Source organism: Danio aesculapii, chromosome 17 (assembly GCF_903798145.1).
Source record: "Danio aesculapii chromosome 17, fDanAes4.1, whole genome shotgun sequence".
NCBI classification, from domain to species: Eukaryota; Metazoa; Chordata; class Actinopteri; order Cypriniformes; family Danionidae; genus Danio; species Danio aesculapii.
Genome location: NC_079451.1, coordinates 44,949,830 through 44,977,107, shown reverse-complemented (window position 1 = coordinate 44,977,107; position 27,278 = coordinate 44,949,830). Strand labels below are relative to the sequence as shown.

The following is a 27,278-nucleotide window of genomic DNA, read 5'->3' as shown; positions in this document are numbered from 1 at the left end:
AAAGGACAGACAGACAGACAGACAGACAGACAGACAGACAGACAGACAGACAAACAGACAGACAGATATAGATAGATAGATAGATAGATAGATAGATAGATAGATAGATAGATAGATAGATAGATAGATAGATAGATAGATAGATAGATAGATAGATAGATAGATAGATAGATAGATAGATAGATAGATAGATAGATAGATAGATAGATAGATAGATAGATAGATAGATAGATAGATAGATGGACACAAATGATAGATAGATAGATAGATAGATAGATAGATAGATAGATAGATAGATAGATAGATAGATAGATAGATAGATAGACAGACAGACAGACAGACAGACAGACAGACAGACAGACAGACAGACAGACAGACAGACAGACAGACAGAAATGATAGATAGATAGATAGAAATGACAGACAGACAGACAGACAGACAGACAGACAGACAGACAGACAGACAGACAGACAGACAGACAGATAGATAGATAGATAGATAGATAGATAGATAGATAGATAGATAGATAGATAGATAGATAGATAGATAGATAGATAGATAGATAGATAGATAGATAGATGGACACAAATGATAGATAGATAGATAGATAGATAGATAGATAGATAGATAGATAGATAGATAGATAGATAGACAGACAGACAGACAGACAGACAGACAGACAGACAGACAGACAGACAGACAGACAGAAATGATAGATAGATAGATAGAAATGACAGACAGACAGACAGACAGACAGACAGACAGACAGACAGACAGACAGACAGATAGATAGATAGATAGATAGATAGATAGATAGATAGATAGATAGATAGATAGATAGATAGATAGATAGATAGATAGATAGATAGATAGATAGATAGATAGATAGATAGATAGATAGATAGATAGATAGATAGAGATGAAAATGATAGACAGACAGACAGACAGACAGACAGACAGACAGACAGACAGACAGACAGACAGACAGACAGACAGACAGATAGATAGATAGATAGATAGATAGATAGATAGATAGATAGATAGATAGATAGATAGATAGATAGATAGATAGATAGATAGATAGATAGATGAAAATGATAGACAGACAGACAGACAGACAGACAGACAGACAGACAGACAGACAGACAGACAGACAGACAGACAGACAGACAGACAGATAGATAGATAGATAGATAGATAGATAGATAGATAGATAGATAGATAGATAGATAGATAGATAGATAGATAGATAGATAGATAGATAGATAGGTTGTGTTAAGTTCATTAATCTTAACATCAAGGCTAACGTGGCTCAACAATGACATCTGCTGGCCATTCCTGTTTTTGTAATAAAATCACAGCATGGACCTATTGTTTAGCTTCATCCCAACATTTGCACAAACCAGTACACCAGAAAGTAACAGTGACTGTGATCCCTGTTCAGCAAATCACTTTCAGCAAAATTGATAGCTATTTTACTTCAAGGTGGGCATTTATATGTGTTATTTGTTTCTCTGTTTCCAGTGATATGCCAAAAGACACAGATGCTAATGCAATGAGGAAATCCCCTCCGACAGCTGACAACTTATCACCCAGATGGGTGTTTCCATTTTCTTGTGGGAATTGTGTCAAATCAAAACTAAATTAAAAGATGCTTAGTTCAAATTTTCTCTAACCTAATTATCTTCCTTTTTCCTCCAAACCAATCTAGCAAACGAAGAACATTTAAAGTGCTAAAAGGTCTAACAGAAAAAAAGTGTTAAGTTGGTCTATTATAATATAATAGGGTGAAGAAGCCATTGTATTGTATCCACTGAAACGAAGGAAATGATGCAATAGGAAACAACCTTGTTCCTCTGGATTTCTGTCCCGTACAGATAAGCAGAACACTTGCTAATTTTACAAGAGGCAGGAAGAATGACGACAAAGTTTCCCTTTACGCAAAAAAAGGTGCCAGATTCCCTGAGAAATACAGTGAACAATTGCTGTGGGATTGGATCGAGTGTCTGGCTGCATGTTCACATGAATCTGCACACCAGTATGGCTTCAAATGAAACAAATGCGCTTCAGGAAATGCTTAAAACTATTGATTTTGGTAAGAATTGCCATGCATTTGTTTTATTATCATTTTTAGTTGACATAATTTTCTATCAATACAAATCGTGTGTCACTATAAGAATATTGTACGATTAAATTTGCATTTGTATTGTACTCTAAATTGTTCATTTGCTTGTAAATGTGATTCATATTATAGTTTAACTAACTGTTAAAATTACACTCAAGAAGTATGTTTGCTGTTTTTTTTTTTTTTTGGGGGGGGGGGGGGGGGGGGGGCAACTTAATTGTTTTATGTTCAATCCACTAAAATTAGTAAAAACTAAGAAGTAAACTTAATTCTTTCATGTTGCCCCAACATAAATTGAAACCCATCTTGTTTTAAAAGTGCAGATGAAAACTTCCAAAACAGCACATTTATTCAACTATTCAGAATTTGATTTAGTCAAAAGAATTGCCATGCATTTGTTTTGCTATCATTTAAGCTAAAATAAATAAGTTTTCTGTTATTTTGCATTTGCATTGTGCCATTAATTGTTCATTTGCTTTTAAATGTGATTCATATTACAGTTTAACAAATGTATTCAGTGCTGAAATTACACTCGATTAACCTACTTGTTTAAAATTTGCTAAAACAACACAATTCTTGAGATTTTTTTTTTTGGGGGGGGGGGAGGCAACTTAATAGTTTTATCTTCAATCCACTTAAATTTGTAAAAGCTAAGAAGTTAACTTCATTTTGCCCCAACCCAAACTGATTGTGTGGAGTCCAGCATTTTACAGTGTAGACGGATTCATATTATAGTTTAACAAATTAAATCAAAGCTGAAATTACACTCAAAACATTATGTTTGCTGTTTGTTCAAACTACTTATTTTAAATGAGCTGAAACAAAACAAGTTTTTTTGGGAGACAACTTAATTATTTTATGTTCAATCCACTTAAATTTGCAAAAACTAAGAAGTTAACTTAATTCCTTCATGTTGCCCCAACATAAATTAAAACCCATCTTGTTTTTAAAGTGCAGATGAAAACTTCCAAAACAGTAGTTATTCAACTATTCAGAATTTGATTTAGTCAAAAGAATTGCCATGCATTTGTTTTGCTATCATTTAAGCTAAAGTATTTAAAGTTTTCTTAATACTTTGTATTAGTTTACTTGTTACTTTGCATTTGCATTGTACCCATAATTGTTCATTTGCTTTTAAATGTGATTCATATTACAGTTTAACAAATGTATTCAGTGCTGAAATTACACTTGTTTAAACTACTTGTTTAAAATTACCTAAAACAACACAATTCTTGAGATTTTTTTATTAAGATTTATTTTATTAAGGGCAACTTAATAGTTTTATCTTCAATCCACTTAAATTTGTAAAAGCTAAGAAGTTAACTTCATGTTGCCCCAACCCAAACTGATTGTGTGGAGCCCAGCATTTTACAGTGTAGACGGAAATGTCCAAAACAGTACATTTACTTAAATCAGAATGCTTTCCTATTTTATATTATCAAAAGTTGTATGAGCACGTATGAGATGAGTATGTTTTGCTATCATTTTAGCCTGTATAATTTACTGACAATACAAACTGTGTCACTATAAAAAATATTTTAAGATAGTTTTCTGTTATTTTGCATTTGTATTGTACCCAAATTTGTTCATTTGCTTGTAAATGTGATTCATATTATAGTTTAACAAATTAAATCAAAGCTGAAATTACACTCAAAACATTATGTTTGCTGTTTGTGCAAACTACTTATTTTAAATGAGCTGAAATAAAACAAGTTTTTTGGGAGACACTTAATAATTTTATGTTCAATCCACTTAAATTTGCAAAAACTAAGAAGTAAACCTAATTCTTTCATGTTGCCCCAACACAAATTAAAACCCATCTTGTTTTTAAAGTGCAGATGAAAACTTCCAAAACAGTAGTTATTCAACTATTCAGAATTTGATTTAGTCAAAAGAATTGCCATGCATTTGTTTTGCTATCATTTAGGCTAAAATATTTTAAATTTTCTGTTATTTTGCATTTGCATTGTACCATTAATTGTTCATTTGCTTTTAAATGTGATTCATATTACAGTTTAACAAATGTATTCAGTGCTGAAATTACACTCGTTTAAACTGCTTGTTTAAAATTAGCTAAGACAACACAATTCTTGAGATATTTTTTTTGGGGGGGGGGGGTGCAACTTAATAGTTTTATCTTCAATCCACTTAAATTTGTAAAAGCTAAGAAGTTAACTTCATTTTGCCCCAACCCAAACTGATTGTGTGGAGCCCAGCATTTTACAGTGTAGACGGAAATGTCCAAAACAGTACATTTACTTAAATCAGAATGCTTTCCTATTTTATATTATCAAAAGTTGTATGAGCACGTATGAGATGAGTATGTTTTGCTATCATTTTAGCCTGTATAATTTACTGACAATACAAACTGTGTCACTATAAAAAATATTTTAAGATAGTTTTCTGTTATTTTGCATTTGTATTGTACCCAAATTTGTTCATTTGCTTGTAAATGTGATTCATATTATAGTTTAACAAATTAAATCAAAGCTGAAATTACACTCAAAACATTATGTTTGCTGTTTGTTCAAACTACACATTTAAAATGAGCTGAAACAACACAAGTTTTTTTGGGAGACACTTAATTATTTTATGTTCAATCCACTTAAAATTAGCAAAAACTAAGAAGTTAACTTAATTCCTTCATGTTTCCTCAAGACAAATTGATTGTGTGAAACCCAGTGTAAATGAAAACTTCCAAACAGTACTTTTATTTAACTATTCAGTATGCTTTCTTATTTTAGATAATCAAAATAGCCATGCATTTATTTTACTATCATTTTTAGCTTCAACACAAACCGTGTGTCACTATAAAGATAATTTACTAGGATAGTTTTCTTTTATTTTGCATTTTTATTGCATCCAAAATTGTCCATTCGCTTGTAAATGTGATTCATATAATAGTTTAACTAATTAGTTAAATGCTGAAAGCACATTTAAAAAAATTTGTTTGCTGTTCATTCAAACTACTTATTTAAAAAGAGTTTGAAACAGGTTTTTTGGGGGGGCAACTTAATTGTTTTATGTTCAATCCACTTAAATTTGTAAAACCTAAGAAGTTAACTTAATTCCGTCATGTTGCCCCAACACAAACGGATTGTGTGGAACGCAGCATTTTTTACAGTGTAGATGGAAACTTCCAAAACAGTACATTTATTCATCTATTCAGAATGCTTTGTTATTTTACATAAACAAAAGAATTGTGATGCATTTGTTTTGCTATCTTTTTAAGCTACATCATTTTCTATCAATAAAACTAAAATATATTTCAAAATAGTTTTGTTATTTTGCATTTGAATTGAACCCAAAAATGTTCATTTGCTCGTAAATGTGATTCATATTAGTTTAACTTATTAATTCAATGCTGAAATTAGATGAAAACTATTCAGTATACTTGCTTATTTCATAGAATCAAAAGAATAGCCATGCATTTGTTTTGCTATCATTTCAGCTATTTAATTTACTACCAATACTATTAACTGTGTGTCACTATAAAAATATTGTAAGATAGTTTTCTGTTATTTTGCATATGTATTGTACCCATAATTGTTCATTTGCTTGTAAATGTGATTCCTATTATTAGTTTAACTTCACTCAAATACTATTTTTGCTTTTTGTTTTAACTACTTATTTAAAATAAGTTAAGACAACACATTATTGAGTTTTTTTGGGACAACTTACTGTTTTATGTTCAATCAACTTAAATTTGTAAAAAAAAAAAACATGAAGTTAACTTAATATATCAATCTGTACATACAACTCAACATCCAGGTTTCTTCACTAACCGCATCTGTTTAATGTTCATCATTTTTTATTATTATTATTTTATTTTTTCAGATTTATTTTGTGTTGTCACTTGTCACTTTATGTACACTGGAAGCTTCTGTAGCCAAAACAAATTCCTTGTGTGTGTGAAGCACACTTGGCAATTAAACTGATTCTGATTCTGATTAAATCGATATGCGTTGGGACGGCATGAAGGGATTGTGTGGAATCCTGCATTTTTACAGCGTAATTAATTCAATGCTGAAATTACAGTAAAAAAATGCAGTTTGTTCAAACTACTTATTTAAAATGACCTGAAAATGACCTTTTTGTGGGAGGGACAACCTAATTATTTTATGTTCAATCCACTTAAAAATTTTAAAAACTAAGATTAGTTAACTTAATACCTTCATGTCCCATTGTTTGATTGTGTGGATTCCATGTTTTTACAGTGTAGATGAAATCTTCCAAAACAGCACATTTATTCAACTATTCAGAATTTTATATAGTCAATAGAATTGCCATGCATTTGCTTTGCTATCATTTTTCGCTACATAATTTTCTATCAGCACAAACCGTGTCACTATAAAAAATATTTTAAGATAATTTTCTGTTATTTTGCATTTATATTGTACCCATAATTGTTCATTTGCTCGTAAATGTGATTCCTATTATTAGTTTAACTTCACTCAAAATACTATTTTTGCTTTTTGTTTTAACTACTTATTTAAAATAAGTTAAGACAACACATTATTGAGTTTTTTTTTTTGGGACAACTTACTGTTTTATGTTCAATCAACTTAAATTTGTAAAAAAAAAAAACATGAAGTTAACTTAAATCGATATGCGTTGGGACGGCATGAAGGGATTGTGTGGAATCCTGCATTTTTACAGCGTAATTAATTCAATGCTGAAATTACAGTAAAAAAAATGCAGTTTGTTCAAACTACTCATTTAAAATTACCTGAAAATGACCTTTTTGTGGGAGGGACAACTTAATTATTTTATGTTCAATCCACTTAAAAATTTTAAAAACTAAGATTAGTTAACTTAATTCCTTCATGTCCCATTGTTTGATTGTTTGGAGTCCATGTTTTTACAGTGTAGATGAAATCTTCCAAAACAGCACATTTATTCAACTATTCAGAATTTTATATAGTCAATAGAATTGCCATGTATTTGCTTTGCTATCATTTTTCGCTACATAATTTTCTATCAGCAAAAACCGTGTCACTATAAAAAATATTTTAAGATAATTTTCTGTTATTTTGCATATGTATTGTACCCATAATTGTTCATTTGCTCGTAAATGTGATTCCTATTATTAGTTTAACTTCACTCAAAATACTATTTTTGCTTTTTGTTCTAACTACTTATTTAAAATGAGTTAAGACAACACATTATTGAGTTTTTTTGGGACAACTTACTGTTTTATGTTCAATCAACTTAAATTTGTAAAAAAAAAAAACATGAAGTTAACTTAAATCGATATGCGTTGGGACGGCATGAAGGGATTGTGTGGAATCTTGCATTTTTACAGCGTAATTAATTCAATGCTGAAATTACAGTAAAAAAAATGCAGTTTGTTCAAACTACTCATTTAAAATTACCTGAAAATGACCTTTTTGTGGGAGGGACAACTTAATTATTTTATGTTCAATCCACTTAAAAATTTTAAAAACTAAGATTAGTTAACTTAATTCCTTCATGTCCCATTGTTTGATTGTTTGGAGTCCATGTTTTTACAGTGTAGATGAAATCTTCCAAAACAGCACATTTATTCAACTATTCAGAATTTTATATAGTCAATAGAATTGCCATGTATTTGCTTTGCTATCATTTTTCGCTACATAATTTTCTATCAGCAAAAACCGTGTCACTATAAAAAATATTTTAAGATAATTTTCTGTTATTTTGCATATGTATTGTACCCATAATTGTTCATTTGCTCGTAAATGTGATTCCTATTATTAGTTTAACTTCACTCAAAATACTATTTTTGCTTTTTGTTCTAACTACTTATTTAAAATGAGTTAAGACAACACATTATTGAGTTTTTTTGGGACAACTTACTGTTTTATGTTCAATCAACTTAAATTTGTAAAAAAAAAAACATGAAGTTAACTTAAATCGATATGCGTTGGGACGGCATGAAGGGATTGTGTGGAATCTTGCATTTTTACAGCGTAATTAATCCAATGCTGAAATTACAGTAAAAAAAAAATGCAGTTTTGTTCAAACTACTTATTTAAAATGACCTGAAAATGACCTTTTTGTGGGAGGGACAGCTTAATTGATTTATGTTCAATCCACTTAAAAATGTTTAAAAATAAGATTAGTTAACTTAATTCCTTCATGTCCCATTGTTTGATTGAGTGGAGCCCATGTTTTTACAGTGTAGATGAAATCTTCCAAAACAGCACATTTATTCAACTATTCTGAATTTTATATAGTCAATAGAATTGCCATGTATTTGCTTTGCTATCATTTTTCGCTATCAGCAAAAACCGTGTCACTATAAAAAATATTTTAAGATAATTTTCTGTTATTTTGCATTTGTATTGTGCCCAAAAAGTGTTCATTTGCTTGTAAATGTGATTCCTATTATTAGTTTAACTAATTAGTTCAATGCTGAAATTAGATGAAAACTTCCAAAACAATCCAATTTATTCAACTATTCAGTATGCTTTCTTTTTTTATATAACTAAAATGAATGACCTTTCCATCCAGAGGAGCTCATCCTGGCGTTCTGCTTGTCGATACTGATCGGTCTGCTCATCGGGATCCTGATTTTCCTCCTCCTCACATGGATGTCAAGAACCAGAGCTTCAGTCAGGATCACCAGACATCAAACCCAGTCTTCGGAATCGAAAAGCTGCCACCTCAAACACTACAAGAGTCACGGCTTTGACAAAAACACTGAATATGCTGGAAGAGCTGCTTTAAACCTGCACAGGCAAACCTCTGTAGACCCCAATGAGCTGCTAGGGAGAAGCCCCAGCTTTCAAAACTCCACTTTTCGGCCTCCTGTAAAAAAGACTAAGAAGACCAGCGATGAAATGGAGGATGATAATCAAGCTGCTTTACTTCCTAACATCACAGATCCATTTAGTATGGAGCCAGCAGAGTCCTTCTGGCTGGGGAAAGGCAGTCTAAGAGGTTTTCTACCCAGACAGACTCCACCACCTGCTTATGACAGTGTCATTCACATCTTTCAGGAGACCTGTACCTGACTGAATTGTGATTGCTATGGACCTGCAAAAGATCGTACATAAATCCCTAAACATGGATTAACCAGAACAAAAGGGAGAAAATCCATTAAAAACCTTGAAAGGGATCTGACTTATTTGCATTACTAACTCTTTGCAATAAGGTGCCATTTGTTAGAGGTATAGTTCACCCAAAAATGAAACAATGCATGGACTCATTATTTACTCCACATCAAGTGGTTCTATACCTTTATGAGTTTCTTTATTCTGTTGAACACTAAATATAATATTTGAGAAAAGCTGAAAACCTGTAATAATTGACTTCCATAATAGGAAAAGCAAATACTATTGAAGTCAACAGTACACAGTTCTTCATTTGTGTTTAACACAAGGGCGTAGGTTTGCACTTGACATGGGTGGGGACGCGTGAATCAATATTATAAATATATATATTAATAATTAATCCCCTCTTCGTACAAAATATTACGTTTTAGGCCTGTAGCCAAGGGGGGTTCGGGTGGTTCGAAAGACCAAAAGTTGCATTATTATTATTTTAGAATTTTCCTTATTATTCAAATGGACAAATTCTGACTAAGGAAAGTTGAATGTACTGGCCAGTTTGTTATTATTATATTAAATGCACACATAAAACAGTAATAGTAAAAATAGTTAACAATTTGACAAAATAGTTGGAAATATTTTTTGGTACATCAAAAAGCGTGGTTATGATAACCATCCGACAAGCTAATCCAGCAAAAAAAATAGTTCTTAAGTGCCTTAAAGTGTCTCTTAAGTGTCACTAAAATGCAATATTTACACCTCATAATTAAATAGAAAATCAGGAAAATAACTGCAAAAAGGTTTTTCGGGAAAAAAATGGCCACCCCTTTCAATAAGTTGGCTATACAGGCCTGATAGTATAAGGTTTACTTTACTAATGTAAAGTATATTAACTGATAAAGAGAGAGTTTATTCAGGGTTAAATTTAAGACTTTTTAAAACCATTATGAATAAAATTTTAGACTTATACAGGGCTGAATGCTAAGGAGTTAACATCCCAGTTAAATAAGATTTTCACTTACCCTATCAAAAATGATTAAAACTGAATACATTTAATAATACAATATTTTTTTATTAATTTTCAAATATATCCATTCACAAACCCTATAACCCTTAACAAGAACACAACAAAACATATCTGTCAATTACTTCAGTGTACAATAAAAATTATTTATTAATAAATAATATTGATCAGGTCAGTATCCTCAGCAGTAAATAAATAGAGAACCTTAAAGCCAATGTTAAGGTAAGTAATTAAATACTATTTTTAAATAAAAAGTTTTATTGAGATGGATTGTTGGTTATTGTATGGGTCTTAATGGCCAGATTGGGTAGCTATCCATATACCAAGAAAAATTACGACCTGTTAAAAAAGATTTAAGACCTACAACATAACATTTTAGTAGATTTAAAACTTTTTAAGGCCTAAAATTTAGCTTTTGAGATTTAAGACATTTTAAGACTTTTTAAGACCCTGTGGATATCCTGTTAATAAAGACTTCCGTTTATTTTAGCCATAGTGCAAATGAAACAGGTCATCATCATTATGCCTATACACAGGCTGTATTTTTTCTGACAAATTGTTTCGACTGAAATTGGACATGCTACTCTGAGAGATTAAGAGAACTGGCCGAGATCATACTTTAGCTGTTTATTCTGCAGTTAGTTTTCAGGGCATATTATTCAGACTATGTCAGTCAGCGATATAGCGATAGACTGCATCACGAGCATTAACGACATTTTCTTGATGGACTTATTCAGTAGCGAACTATGACTTACACTTTCGTTGAAAAAAGCACCTTATGTCCACCTTTTTTGCGGCTGCCATACTTACTTGTGTGTCACCCTGCACACCATACTCCAGCACGTTTGGCGCTGCTTGTATCTAAAGGCAGCCACAGCCTCTCACATAATAGCAGGTAAAGGCACAGCCAATTAAAATGTCCAATCCATAAGCGTTTTGGGAGTGGGAGGACTCAAGGACAGAACGTGATTTAACCCTTCCCGTGTGTCTAGGTCTCTGGTCTAGGTTAATGTTGACAGCGCGATTTTTTAAGTGGATTAAAATATTAGTGGAGACATTTTAATGGTCGGTGGATCTTGGTGGGGACGCGTCACCTCCGTCCACCCTAAATCTATGGCCCTGGTTCAACAGAAGAAAGAAACTCATAAAGGTTTGGAACAAGTAAATGATGACAGAATTCAGTTTTGGTAACCATCCCTTTAACGGTAATGTATTAATAAGGAATACATTAAAGTATTTATTTGTCTTTGTTCATTTTTGTAAATAATTCTTTTTAGCATAGATCCATTAAATAGTATTAACAGATACAACTTTTAATTTATGATTAAATGCTGAAACTATTATTAACTTTTATATAAGTTCATGTTAATTAATGTAGTTAAATAAAGTTAACAAAATGAACCTTATTGTAAAGAGTTAAAATGTTGAAATTGATTATTTTTGCATTACTCAGGATAAAGTACTAACAATAAAAGAAATTAAAAAATAACATTAAGTGTTACATTAAGTACATAGCTGATATTGTGTTTAATGTGACAGAGCTGGTAAAGTGTTTCTTTGAATTACTTTCAACCGTGGTTATGAATTATTGCATAATATATCATATTTTTATGCCACAAAATGTACAAAATCATGACAATTTCATGGTAAGTGAGGGAATAATATGCTTATTTTAAGTATAGCAAACCATGCAAACTATGAAGAGCTAAAGTACAGCATGAGCGCCTCTTGGGAATCTTTTCAATATGATATTGTTCTGTTTGCCTTTCCTGAGATGAAAGTAAAATATCTCTCTTGAGTCCTCAGCCTTGCTGCAGTCTGTCAGGGCAAAGGAAATAATAGTAAAAAAAAAAAAGTCCTTTTTGCAAACAGAAAACAGCATGATTGCATGAATGGTCAATAATACCGAAAATAACTACAAAGCACAACACAATTTTTAGAAGAAAACTTCCATTTCAGTCATTTTTAGTGATAGCAAAAGACCAAACTTACCTTGAGCTCAAAGGTAACTAGGGAAACCGCTAATGTTACAGCTATAATCTGCATTCAGACTATTTATATTCAGACATTTATATAAATACACACGTTTATGAGAATGAGAGCAGAATAGTCTGAATGTCTATTCTGTCTATATCTTATGAGGACATAGAGACACTTTGTATCCCAAAATAAACAAACAAACATACAGTACATTCACACACAGCACACTCCTGTAGCTATTTGTAAGACAATTGTTTCTAAGTTGATAACTACATGCTAAAATTACTATAAATTTCTTCTAAGAAAATATATTGTAAAAATAATAGGGTATCCAGTGTATTCTGCTAGCCTAGTTTACTTATGCCTAGTTCACACTACAGGATTTTAAACATCGGCAGATTGCTGTGCTGTTCACACTACATGACTTGATTTTGCATCTTTTAATCTCTGTGGTGTTCACACTATGTGACACTACGTTGTAAATATGTACAAACTTAGTACAATAATATACATCCCACAACAATCCAGAACAAATAAACAAAATAAAAATGAATGACATTATATTAGCTATACAAAGTATAAACAAATTCCATTGGTAAAATAAACAAATAGGTAAGATCAAATTAATGTAAATAATGCAAAATTAATTTATTTAATCAAATGAAATTTACATAATTCTTCATATGTTTTTTTTTTAGCTTTCCTGTTTCTAACGTTACGCAGTGTAATACCATATTGTTTAATCTCCTTTATAAAATGTTCACAGTTTGGCTTAGCTTTGGCCCGTTTCTTGATATGAATATGGTATTTTCCAAGTAATTTTATTAGCTGTGTAAGAAAATAAGTTGTACTTTTTTGAATAAATTCCTTCTTGTACTAAAGCAAATATGACATCATATAATCCAATTTGAGAGTCACGGTGGCACAGTGGGTAGCACGATCGCCTCACAGCAAGAAGGTCGCTAGTTCGAGCCTCAGCTGGGTCAGTGCATTTCTATGTGGAGTTTGCATGTTCTCCCCGTGTTCGCTTGGGTTTCCTCCGGTTTCCCCTAGTCCAAAGACATGTGGTATAGGTGAATTGGGTTAGCTAAATCATCTGTAGCGTATGTGTGTGAATGAATAAGAGTGTATGGATGTTTCCCAGTGATTGGTTGTGGCTGGAAGGGAATCCGCTGCGTAAAACATATGCTGGATAAGTTGGCGGTTCATTCTGTTGTGGCGATCCTGGATTATTAAAGGGACTAAGCCGAAAAGAAAATGAATGAATGAATAATCCAATTTGTATTAGTGTACAAAATGTAAATAGGCGTATTTTAAGAAGTACCCGACTTGTGTCCTCGCGTCCTCTGGAGTTTGTTCTTCCTGTTCTGAATTTGGCAAGTCTGAACTTCCAATTATGCAAGTCCGGACTTTGCGTACTTCGTATTGAGAATCAGCCTGAGTCGTTTGAGTGAACGATTCAATGATTCATTCACAACTCCAAACACTGTCGCCATCTTGTGGCGTAAAACGATTCAGTTACATTTGGTTATACAAACGGTTATTCCATTTTGGAGATATTTAAATGTGCTTCAAAGTAAATGACAAAGAAAGCAGTGGCAAAAAGATACATCATGTTAAAATTAACTAAAGCAGCTTGACTAAAAGCTGCAGTCACTTATGGCAGCTAAAATGAATGTCTAACAATAAATAATCTAACAAATAGGTATTGTACCGTCTTTCAGTGAATCTAATTGCATTATTCCTGCATCTTAATTCCGTATGACAAAAAAAGAGTGAATATAGATGGCTTATATCAGTCTGGTTTGCCTCTGCACCGCATTTTTGTGTATACTATCTGTATGTGGTTGACAGTCACGTGATCCAAAGCACCATTCCGTCAGAGCGCGGGTTGCCTTCGATTGCCAAAAAATCCCCCATTCTAGGTTTATTTTGCGCCACAGCACAGCATCCCTCTGCGTGACTTTAATGTTCAGCGGGCGTAAAAACCACCGTGAGAATCTGGCAACCATTTAGACGCATTGAGAGCGAGTTGGTAGAGGTGAGTTTGCTGCTAGAAATGAATGCAGAATTTGTATGTTATTTCTCGACTGAGTTATTTAATTCTTACCTCACGTTGTTCTCATCCGATTTCGTTGGAAATGTCAACAACAATAGTCAATGCTGTATTCGTGATGGTTGTGCAGTTATATCACGAGTGTAGGTGGCAACCATAGTTGATGGATTTATTCAAAAACTGCATCTAGTTTAATTACATTCATTACCTGACACAATTCTTGTAATAGTATATTTATGAAACGGAGTCTTTTAGGATCTGGCAGCCCTGTATACTTATTATTTTTTTAAATATTGATTGTACTGTACTTTAACACAGGATATTTCATATATATTCCATCAATATAATGCTCTGTTGAAAACTATTTCTGTCAGAGATGAGATTAAATGCAGTGATGAAGAAGTCTCAGGCTGGGGTGTCATTAAAATTCAGCCATCATCACATCCCTGTTGCCATGACGCCTGCGAGCTGCCTCATCCTTTAGTTGTGCAGATTTTTTCCCTGTATCTCTTTTGCTCGTTTGCATGCCTTTTTTGGACATATGCTTCGATGCATAATTCCTCTAGCGTTCATCTGTGTATAAAGCATGAATTGCAGGGGTCTTTGAAAGTCCTGTGACGTCACGGGGGGGATCAATGTCAACTCAAGTGTGGGTGCAGACTGAGAAATGAAATGCCTTTAAATGATTCTGCATGCAGAGCTCGCCTCAAAGATGGCTTTGTAAAAGACACACGGCTGTTTCAGTATTGGTGTGATACGTTTTAATCTATAACCTCATACATTTATGTGTGTGTTTCTCTTTTTTTTGTATAGAAATGCTTGGACTACTGAAGGCTGGTTTTGTGTGGTGAGGGAAAACTGCAGCGGGCCTTGACATTTGATTATTTTGTTGAATATAAATAGGATAGGCTGTATTCCTCGTGCTGTGCTGTGGTCACAGACTATAATGGCCTGATTTTAGACACACTCTTTCTTAAGACACATCTGCAGTCAAGCATTGCTCGGGTTTTACTGCACATTTTTTGAATAAGCAAGCAAAATGGAGCACTCCTTCAAAGACGGGATTCGGACTAATAATGTCCAGGGACTATGAAGAGGTGAGTGTTTTCAGAAATTATACGTTGTGTAAATTGTATTCTTGTGCATCACTGTGGCGCAGTGGGTAGAATAAACACCTCACAGCAAGATGGTTGCTGGTTTGAGCCACGCCAGGGTCAGTTGGCATTTCTGTGTGGAGTTTGCATGTTCTCCTCGTGTTGGCGTGGGTTTCCTCCGGGTGCTTCGGTTGCCCCCACTGTCCAAAGACATGCTGTACAGGTGAATTGGGTAAGCTAAAGTGTATGTGTGTGAATGAGTGTGTGTGGATGTTTCCCAGTAATGGGTTGCAACTGGAAGGGCATCCGCTGCGTAAAACATATGCTGGATTAGTTGGCAGTTCATTCCGCTGTGGGGACTAAGCTGAAAAGAAAATGAATAAATGAAATTGTATTCTGGTATGCATAAAAAGAAATATACATTTACTACTGTCGTAGATTATTTTAGAGATAAAGTAGATAAAGATAAATAGATTCGATTGTTTTTTTAGTCTGAAAAGAGGACACTTATACAGTATGCCATATTACATCTAAAAGTCCTATCTTTTTGTTATTATTCTATGACTATTTTATGCATATTTGCATTTTATGCATACAGTTCATGGTGTGCGTTGAATTTGTCACATACCCTAACTTGTATATGTGAAGTTTATAATATATGTGCCACTAGCATCAGTAAATTAATAGAAATAAGTCATGACAATTATTATTTTGACATACATATCTTAATTTTTCTTTTTCATTTTAAGTTGATAGAAAATAGTGAACTGCAGTTAATCCAGATTATATATATATATATATATATATATATATATATATATATATATATATATATATATATATATATATATATATATATATATTTTTTTTTTTTTTTTTTTTTTATTTATATTTTATAACGGTCTCCGGCATCGTCTGGTTATTATGGAGCCATTTTGACAGGAGCAGTGATGTTTACGACGCGTCCAAGCATTTATATTCTTAAGATTCATTTTTTTGTCTTACAAATGCTACAAACAAAACACAGTCAAAAAAACTGTTTCCCCGCTATACCTTCCAGCTGATCACACATCACCTGTGTGCCTTTACGCAAGCAGGTAAACTAACGTGACATGTAGGTGGAGCTAATCTATATCACTAAACCACTCGATCCGTGACACAGAATAATACTGCATAATATTATTAATTTTAATCAATCATGCTACAAATAAAATATGAATATATATAAATATCACAAATGGCTGCATATACATATATATATATATATATATATATATATATATATATATATATATATATATATATATTGTAATTTATATGTTTATGGATAACGACTGTTTTAATGTTTTAGTAGCAATGAGTATCTGCTCTAGTGTTTATTAGTATTTTAAATTTGTACAAATTTTGAATAATATTTTGTATATATATTTTTTGTTTCAGTTTATTTTTTCATTTTATATTTAAAATTGTAATAATATTAAGAGTATTTCCTTCTTACTGTTTAATTCTTTCTTGAAAACAATATGAAGTAATTTATTTAGAAAAAACAATTGATGGGCAAAGATTAATTGTGATTAATTGCACACAAAATGTTTTGACATAATATATGTGTGTGTTAATATATGTACTTATTATGTAAATGTCATACACAAATAAATGGAAACAAAACTGTACACTTGTTTTTACATAGATATTTAAATGTATATATAATTATATCTACATATAAATAAACATGTTCTCAAATGCATACATGTGTGTATTTATATGTACATAATAAACACACACAGCCCGCACACACATTTTATTTCAGAACAAACTTTTATTTTGGATGGGATTAATCACGATTAATCTTTGTTCAGCAGTACAAAAAACACAATAACGACTTTTGCTTTTTGCTGTAATTTTACAAAACTATTTTCACACTGTAAAATATAACTCATACGCTTATATTTATATAAATGTTAAATTTTGCATAATGATATAATAATTTTATGTGAGGAATTTTGAACGAAAAATTTTACGTACCCTGCCTAAACCCCCATCTTTTCTCTAATATAGTTTAGTATAACTGATGGTTAAAGGGATAGTACACCCAAAAACAAAAAAATATGTTTATCATTTACTCTCCCTTAACTTGTTCCAAACCTGTTTGAGTTTCTTTAATCTGTTAACCACAAAAGAAGATGTTTTACAGAATGTCGGAAATCTGTAACCATTGACATCCATAGTATTTATTTTTCCTATTATGGAAGTCAATGGTTACAGGATTTCAGCTTTTTTCACAATATCGTACTTTGTCTGAGATTAGAGACACTCAAAGAGGTTTCAGAGTAAATGTTCATTTTAGCTTGAACTATCCCTAGTTTTCAAAGGTTTTTAAAGGTCTCATGATGTGCTTTGAAATTGAAATGCTTTGAATCTGAACTGAAATATGAGGAGAGGGTGGGACATACAGTAGCCCCTCCCTTTTAGAAAAGAGCCAATAGAGTTTCGTCTTTATCAACACTTAACCAGTGAGCGTGGTTGAGCTCAAACACATCAAATGAAAAGTCTTAAAGGGGGCAGATACTAGAGAGCTTTTGATTGATCAAAATTTGGTGAGAAACTGAAGTATGAGGTGACATGAAAAAAATCGTTGATTGATTTAGGCGGAAGTGACAAAATGCAAGCTTTATATGTCTATATCAGTTGTAAATTTTCTAAATGCTAATTTTGTCACTGTTTTGGAGCACACTAGCTTATTGACCTTATATCTTCACGTTCGAGCAGGCGGAGCCATTGAAATCCATTTGGCTCAATACTTCTAGTCTTATTTACTTCCATTGATTTTTAGACGTTAAAAACAGCTCGTTATGCTACTTGATGTTGCAAACTGATATTTCTGTACCACATTATAAATCTTTTTATGTATACTCATGAACACACTTGTTTGTAGAGCAAGTAGTTTAAGCTTTTTCTACTGTTTATCATACCTAGTCATTTCTCCCATAGGCGACTGAATCGGAAGTTCTAAAACAATCGCAAAAACAAGCACACTTCCGTATTGTGGAAAAGGTCAATAGATATCCATAAAACTACCAGACTGAAACCAACATCTAAAATTTCTTATGTAAATTTCACAGGACCTTTAAAGTACAAATGAAATCAAAACTAACCACTTGATTTTATTAGCTCACACTGACTACGTTTACATGGACATTAGTAATCGATTTAGTCTTAATCTGAGTAAGACAATAATATAATTAAGGTGTCTGTGGAAAATGTGATAGAGAAAACAAAACAAAACAAAAATGCGGATCGTCATGTTTGTGGTGGTAGAAAATAAAGGTTCTGATTTACCATGAATGCTACTGACTGTGCTCATAGCATTGATTAATCATTTGTAACTGTCCAGGGTATTAACTCAACAATGACTACGTTTACATGGACATCAGTAATCAAATTATTTGGCTTAATCTGAATAAGACAGTAATATGATTAAGAAGTTTACATGAGTTGCTTTTTGAATGTTTTTTTCATGATATCGTTTAACATGTTATACTACATAATTCGATTAACGGCATTGCGTCACCGTGCTATCAATAATTCCTCCGAAGTTTCATGTAATTTCGGGTGTTTCATTTTTAATTTGTCGACTTTAACTGCAGTTTGGCATTTTCACTTTCATTCAGGAACATTTCATTCATGCTCCCCGTGACAAACTGAGGTATTGGATACGTGTACGAACTATTGGAAGAGTGTTGTTTTAATGGAATTTGATATCACATGCCGTATGGGAAAAAAAACCCTCAGCATTTCATAATGCAGGTGTGTATGGTCCTTCACTGACTCAGTAGGTGCAGAGAATCCTAAATGACGAAACGGCGAAAATCCTACACGATGGTAATAGTTTGATTGCGGTGTTTACATGTCTGTACTGCACTTCATCTAAAATAGGCATACTCCACATGTCTTAATTCGATTTCTGTTTAGTTCGATTATGACTTTAATCAGATTAAAGTAATCAAAAATTGCTGTTTACATGGTAAACTCTTAATCAGAGTATCGTCTTAATCATATTAAAATCAAATTATTGGTGTCCATGTAAACGTACTCATTGAGTACACAGAAATCGGATTAAGACACGTGGAGTATGCTGATTTTAGTCACATTATTGAAGTGCAGCACAGACATATAAACACCGCAATCAAACTATTACCGTCGTGTTGGACTTTGCGCCACATTTTGCGACAGGATAGTCTATACACACACGTCTGTTTGACACTATTATCTACACCTACCAAGTCAGTAAAGGAACACAGACACATAATAATGCAAAATGCTGAGTTTTTTTTCTCCCATTCGGTGTGCGGTATCCAATTCCATTAAAAACACTACAGTTCATACTCGCATCCAATATCTCGTTTGTCACAGGGGGCGTGCATGAAATGTTCCTGAAATTACATAACTCTGGAGAAAATGTGGATATCATGGAGATGCAATGATGGTAGTCAAATTATGTACTATAACATGTAAAACAATAGTGACGCAGTGGCGCAGTGGGTAGTGCTGTCGCCTCATAGCAAGAAGGTTGCTGGTTCGAGCCTCGGCTGGGTCAGTTGCTGTTTCTGTGTGGAGTTTGCATCTTCTCCCTGCGTTCGCGTGGGTTTCCTCCGGGTGCTCTGGATTCCCCCACAGTCCAAAAACATGCGGTACAGGTGAATTGGGAAGGCTAAATTGTCCGTAGTGAATGAGTGTGTATGGGTGTTTCCCAGAGATGGGTTGCGGCTGGAAGGGCATCCGCTGCGTAAAACATGTGCTGGATAAGTTGGCGGTTCATTCCACTGTGGCGACCCTGTATTAACCCTGGACTAAGCCGAAAAGAAAATTAATGAATGAATGAATAAACATGTAAAACAGGATCATGAAATGAAAATTCAAAAAGCAACTCATGTAAACACCGTAATCATATTATTGTCTTATTCAGATTAAGGCGAATAATTCGATTAAATGTAATCATTGCTAGTTTTGTGGTGAACAATTCATCTGTGCATGTCAAAACTCAATTGTCTGCCCTTGTAATCTTTAATTGAAATCTGAAAAGGCACTTCCTGTTTGTTTTTAGTTAAATTCTCACATGACGTCCGTCTAAGGCATTGGGTGTGGCTAATATACGTAACCACGCCCCTCCTGTCAGTTTTGACAACAAACAGAAATGGTGAGGAGGAGGAGTCTGTTAGGTTTTAATAACTCTCCCCAAACCTTTTTACTGATCTTCCTGAATGAAACTTTACTACATCCAATCAACTTGCAGTAGAAAAAACATGCCACGCCCACTGTTTTTCTCATTTAATACTACGTTTCTCTAGGAACTGCGTCACAATATGAAATCAGTTGCAGCTTCTGGTTCATGCGGACTTTAAATATTCCTTTGTTAAAACTCTCCATCTTTACCCACAGTCTGGTCAGTCTGTAGGGATGTTGGCTGCGGTGGAGCATGGTCCGGTCCTCTGCAGTGACTCCAACATCCTCTGCCTCTCATGGAAAGGACGGGTTCCTAAAAGTGAGAAGGAGAAGCCGGTGTGCAGGAGACGCTACTATGAGGAAGGCTGGCTGGCCACCGGGAATGCCAGAGGTGTTGTGGGAGTGACCTTCACGTCCAGTCACTGTAGGAGAGACAGAAACACCCCGCAGAGGATCAACTTCAATTTACGGGGTCACAACAGTGAGGTGGGAGTTTGCGTCTTATTGATACTTTTTGTTTAGCTACATTTGCCATCCTGTCATAAGTGCATAACAAGCACTCCTTCTAAACTCCCATGGTTCTTGTACAGGTCGTCCTTGTTAGGTGGAATGAACCGTTTCAGAAGCTGGCAACGTGTGATATGGAGGGAGGGATTTTTGTGTGGATCCAGTATGAAGGAAGATGGTCTGTAGAGCTGGTCAATGACAGAGGTGCTCAGGTATCTTACTATTTAAAGTTTTTTATATTTGTCTATGCTCAGTGAGCGTCAAAGATTGATGAACTTACCAATGTGTTCGATCTGAATTACATTAATATGCTTATGCTTCGAAAAATATATATTTTATGTAAATAATTATAGTATAACTTGTCATCAAGATGTAGCTATTCAAAATGACTAAGTTTACATGGACATCAGTAATCAAATAGTTTGCCCTAATCTGAACAAGACAATAATATGATTAAGGTGTTTACATGAGTTGCTTTTTGAATGTTAATTTCATGATCCTGTTATACATGTTATAGCACATAATTCGATTAACGTCATTGCATCACCGTGCTATCCACATTTCCTCTGGAGTTTCATGCAGTTTCGGGTGTTTTATTTTTAATGTGCCGACTTTAACTGCAGTTCGGCACTTTCACTTTCATTCAGGAACATTTCATGCATGCCCCCCACAACAAACTGAGACATTGAATGCAAGTGTGAACTGCTGTAAGAGTATTGTTTTAATGGAATTTGATGTTTTAATGGAAAAAACCTCTGCATTTCACGATGCAGGTGACTGTGGTCCTTTACTGACTCGGTAGGTGCAGAGAATAGTGTCACACAGCCGTGTGTATAAACTATCCTGTCGCAAAATGCGGTGAAAATCTTACATGATGGTAATAGTTTGATTGTGGTGTTTACATGTCTGTGCTTCAATAATGCGACAAAAATCAGCATATTCCAGATCTTAATCCGATTTCTGTTTAGTTTAGTTATGACTTTAATCGGAATAAATTAATCAAAAAATGCTGTTTACATGGTAAACTCTTAATCAGAGTATCGTCTTAATCGTATTAAAATTAGAATTTTGGTGTCCATATAAACCTACTCACTATGATAAGACTGAAAAACCTACTAAAGTTTACTGAGTCATACTGACATAGATTTCTTTATCAGCATCAGTTTTGGTTACTATCAAAAAAAAAGTAAACCCTTTAGTTAACCCTTTCATTTGCAGTTTGTTAACATAATGTTGTTTTTATAGATAAAAAACTGCAGTATAAAATCTAATATTTTCCATATATTAAAGGATAAGCACTTTCTTTGGGAGTTTTGCAGTCTTGGACAAGTTAGTGCTCAGAGACAACATTCATTTTGATACAAATTTCCTTTTAAGTACACAAAAAAATCCACTTACACAGATTTCTCAGTGTATTAATACAAAACATGCTGTGATATTCATATTAACACACCCACATAATTAGTATGCCTGCAGTCCTTGAAAGAGAAGAAAACAGCAAATTTAAAATTTAAAAACTAGGTGGCACGGTGGCTTAGTGGTTAGCACAGTCGCCTCACAGCAAGAAGGTTGCTGGTTCGAGTCCCGGCTGCGCCAGTTGTATGTTCTCCTAGTGTTGGCGTGGGTTTCCTCCAGGTGCTCCGGTTTCCCCCACAGTCCAAACACATGCGCTATAGGTGAATTGACTAAACTAAATTAGCTGTGAGTGTGTATGGATGTTTCCCAGTACTGGAAGGGCATCCTCTGCATAAAACAAGCACTGGATAAGCTGGCGGTTCACTCCGCTGTGGCGACCCCTGATGTATAAAGGGACTAAGCCGAAGGAAAATAAATGAATAAATGAATTTAAAAAATTTGTATTTTTTTTTAAGCCTAAGCAAAAAAAAAACAAACAAATTAAAAAAAAGCAGAAGGCTGTTAACAAAGAATAATTGATCTTTTGATTAAATGGCACTGGATTGAAATACTGAATTAAATTGGTTTCAGTGGTTGGCATTTTTAGTTCTAAAGGTCCTGAGAGGAACTATTTTTGTACTTAATGAAAAATAGATTTACAAAGTAAAGGGTGAAAATCAAATAAAAATACAGAATTTATTTTAATTTTATGATCACAAAACCAAAAAGAACAAAAAGCTTTTAATGAAGCTCAAACCGATTACAAAGACTCATTTGTAATAAAAAAGTAATGACCAAATGATGATCTGTCTTCTAGGTGAGTGACTTCACCTGGTCCCATGATGGCACACAGGCCTTAATCGCCTACAGAGACGGTTTTGTCCTGGTGGGCTCAGTCAGCGGTCAGAGACACTGGTCATCTGAGATCAACCTGGAGAGTCAGATCACCTGTGGAATCTGGACCCCGGATGACCAGCAGGTAACGTTTTTTGGTGTGGCTTCTTAAAAAAAGGCAGATGGCAAAGTTATTTGTCCCCCAAATGAAATTAAAATTGTTTAAAAAAAATTCACAAGTGATGTTTAACAGAAGAAGCACATGTTCACAGTATTTCCTATTATACATTTCTTCTATTTCTTTTAGTAGGATTTTTTAGAAAGGTTGACATTATTTGCCCCCTTAGGAAATAAAATTTTGGTGTTCACGATAGTCCAGTTGTTAGAGCGCTGACATCGCTCAGCCAAGTTCGAATCCTGGCTCATGGACCTTTCTCAATCCTCTTTCTCCCATTTTACTTTCTGTCATCTCACTGTCCCATCAAATATAGGCAAAAAGGCAAAAATAAATCCAGTAAAATATATATTTTGTCTGGCTTGATAGCCCAGTGGTTAGAGCGGTGACATATAGCACAACAGTGCTCCGGCCGTCCCAAGTTCAAATCCTACCTTGTGGGTCTTTTCTGATCCCATCCCCCTCTGTCCCACTTCACGTCATCCTACTGTCCTATTAAGAAATTATATTTTGGTCTGCATGTATTTTGGATAGCCACAGCCATATTACCCTGCAGCCCAAGACTGGTTACTCACTGAAGTTAAGCAGGGTTAAGCCTGGTCAGTATCTGGAATGGAGACCACATGGGAAAACTAGGTTGCTGTTGGAAAGGGTGTTAGTGAGGCCAGCAGGGGGCGCTCAACCTGTCTCCCAAGTCTCTCTGAAGTTTACCCCTATCCCCCCAGCACATTTCCCGTAAACTGAGATGTTAAACCGAGGTCCTGACTCTCTGTGGTCAGTAAAAATCCCATGACACTTTTTTCGTAAAGAGAAGGGGTGTAGCCCCGGTGTCCTGGCCAATTTCCCTCCAAATTCCCTCCATTCCCTCCAAATTCCCTCCATGCCATTACCCATCATGGCTTCCCAATCATCCATATACACCGAATTGGCTCTATCACTGCATCTCCACTCCACCTGCAGCTGGTGTGTGGTGAGCGCACTGGCGCCTTTGTCCTATGGCTGCCGTCGCATCATCCAAGAAGATGCTGCACACTGGTGGTGGTCTGGAGTGCGCCCCCCATGATTATGAAGCACTTTGGGAGTATTACCTAGTGATTAGAGCATCAACAGTGCTCTGGGCATCCTGAGTTCGAATCTCAGCGATTGGGCTATTCCCGATCCTGTCCCTCCCGATCTCCCAGCATAGACAATATAAAAAGTACAAACATAGTGCAGAGATAAATAAAAAAGAAAGAACATGAACAAGTGGGTAGCACAATCGCCTAACAGCAAGAAGGTCACTGGTTCGAGCCTCAGCTGGGTCAGTTGGCATTTCTGTGTGGAGTTTGCATGTTCTCCCCGTGTTCGAGTGAGTTTCCTCCAGGTGCTTCCGTTTACCCTACACGTCCAAAGACATGAGGTATATGTGAATTGGGTTAGCTAAATTGTCCGTACTGTATGTGTGTGAATGAGTGTGTATGAATGCTTCCCAGTGTTGGATTGCAGCTGGAAGGGCATCCGCTGCATAAAACATATGCTGGATAAGTTGGCGGTTCATTCCACTGTGGCGACCCTTGATTAATAAAGGGACTAAGCCAAAAAGAAAATTAATTAATTAATGAATGAGAACATGAATAAGTAACAATAGCATTACATTTTTTTCTGTATACAGAGTTTAATGTGCATATGAGGTAATTAAAGGTGGTTCGGGTGGAAAATGGCCTGGGGAAAAAACTGTTCTTGTGGGTGGCTGTTTTTGTGCACAGTGCAAACACCTTTAAATGTCACTTTAAGCTGAATACTAGGTTATTATAACTGCTATGTTTAAAATGTTTAGAAAAAAAATCTCTACATTAATTAGCACTTTATAATAAATATCAAAATATTTGTAAAAGACCTAAAGTTTCACAGGAGGGCTTATAATGTTGTCTTCAAGCGGTATTTATTGTCAGCAGGCTGTTAGCGAGTGATGAAATGACATGGACTACTGCCTGCTTTTCCCTAATTTGGTGTTTGCATTCGTTTAATCTCCCTAGGTGCTTTTTGGAACGGCAGACGGGCAAGTGATAGTGATGGACTGCCACGGCCGTATGCTTGCCCATGTTCTGCTGCATGAGTCAGATGGCATTGTCAGCATGTCCTGGAACTGCCCGAACTTCCTGGTGGAGGACAGCACCGAGAGCGACACAGACTCTGATGACCAGACGCCAGCTCACGGTATACTCAATAAAGTCAATAAAGTCAGTCGCAGCACATCAAGTTTCAAAGCGGATTTACATTTAGTCATTTAGCAGACGTTTTGTCCAAAGCGACTTACAATTGAGGAGGCATTCAGAGATTCAACAAGAGAGAGGCAATACACACGACAAGTGCTCACTATACAAAGAAACTGTTGGTGCTCAGAGAATTAAGTGCCAGAGTAAAGGGGGGGAGGGTTAGAAAGAGAAGAGTGTTTCTACAGGTGGTTTGTCAAACCCACTCACCTGGGTGAAGCACACTTTATAAATACACAGTACTTTGTTGTGCTCATTGTAAGAAAGTGTCTGGTGCAAATGTGCAAAACTGGTGCAAGTGTTAATTAAAGTGTCATAGAGATTGATGGTACTACCCTTAATTAAAATACTTTGAATGTTTTATATTTTGTTTTCTAACTGTTTTGCAGCATATGAAATGTCCCAAACACTGTTTTTAACTGTCCAAAATGGGAAAAAAATAGTTTTTACTCGCTGATAGTCAAAACATTTTCAAAAAAGTTAGATGTTATATATGCATTAAAAACAGTCAGTCAACATTTTATGTAAATTCGGACCACAAGTCCACATATACGGACATCATTTTTCTCTAAAAGTACATCATATCAAAAGATGATACTTAGGTTTTATTCTAATATGGTTCCAATAAGCCCAAATAGCAAAGAGAAATAAAAAAATGCACGTAAAAAAACACCTTGGGCCTTAAGAGGTTATGTTCTGTCCACATATGTGGCCACTAAGCCCTAGGAGGTTAATCAAAATTCCACAGTAGTCACATCTTGGGTCTGCTGAAGCCTGGTTTGTACTTCTGCGTCAAGTGATCGGCGTGACTTACAGCGCAAGCCTTGTGCATAGCCGTGCATTTATACTTCTGCGCGTTGTTTCTGTTGCTCTGCAATTTACTTCCGAAAGCTAGCTGGCAGTAGGTGTCTATGTTTTTCTGTGTCGAGTTCCTTCGCTGGTGTTTTGTTTTTTCTGAATGCTTCTTTAATGTACAAGTCGCTCAAATTCACTCATTTTGAGACGGCAATCGGCGAACGTGCAACAACTGTACTTATAAGGTAAACACAAATCAGCAGTCTCCATCCGGAGCTCCTTTACGGGACTCCACACTTGTAAATACCTGCTGCATCACGCTCGTGCGGCTCTCACCTCCACCCACACTTGTCAGCGCTAGCAAGTTGACCAATCACAGAGCTTGCGCTATGCGTACGTGTTACATTTTTTGAGAGGTGCGCGTCAGCGATGCCGACGGCCACGGCGAAGGACTTTGCATCTACGCGTAGGCTGTGCCGTAGCATACGTGTGCACTTGACGCAGAAGTATAAATCAGCCTTGAGGGTTTTAGACGCTTCCTGGTACATGAAAGTGGTACATGGAACGACAAGTCTTCATTTGTTGCTGTTTATTGTAGGGTTACTTTGAACACAAAACTGATATCGAATAAACAAAATCAAACAATTTTGACCACCAGACAGACCGAAGCTAAGGTCTAAAGGCTGATTTATTCATCTGCATCAAACGCACGCGTATGCTACGGCGCGACCTACGCGTGGACGCATAGCCCTAACCATGGCCGTCGGCGTCGCTGACGCGCACC

General features: G+C 34.9%; 2 protein-coding genes across 3 annotated transcripts in view; both read left to right on the top strand.

The window, feature by feature from the left end:
• Window positions 1-1,978: 1,978 nt before the first annotated feature.
• myct1b (myc target 1b) lies at window positions 1,979-9,528 on the top strand. Its single transcript, XM_056477311.1, has 2 exons — window positions 1,979-2,095; window positions 8,621-9,528. The coding sequence occupies exons 1-2, from the start codon at window positions 2,023-2,025 to the stop codon at window positions 9,121-9,123; spliced, it is 576 nt and encodes a 191-aa protein (XP_056333286.1). The 5' UTR covers window positions 1,979-2,022; the 3' UTR covers window positions 9,124-9,528.
• Window positions 9,529-13,943: 4,415 nt separating this feature from the next.
• tulp4b (TUB like protein 4b) overlaps window positions 13,944-27,278 on the top strand; it is a 34,340-nt gene continuing 21,005 nt past the window's right edge. For both annotated transcript variants that reach the window (XM_056476963.1, XM_056476962.1), the window contains exons 1-6: window positions 13,944-14,204; window positions 15,033-15,316; window positions 20,753-21,022; window positions 21,127-21,255; window positions 23,256-23,417; window positions 25,463-25,643. In XM_056476963.1, coding sequence (XP_056332938.1) covers window positions 15,296-15,316; window positions 20,753-21,022; window positions 21,127-21,255; window positions 23,256-23,417; window positions 25,463-25,643 — 763 coding nt within the window. In that variant the 5' untranslated portion in view covers window positions 13,944-14,204; window positions 15,033-15,295. The remainder of the gene's footprint in view (window positions 14,205-15,032; window positions 15,317-20,752; window positions 21,023-21,126; window positions 21,256-23,255; window positions 23,418-25,462; window positions 25,644-27,278) is intronic.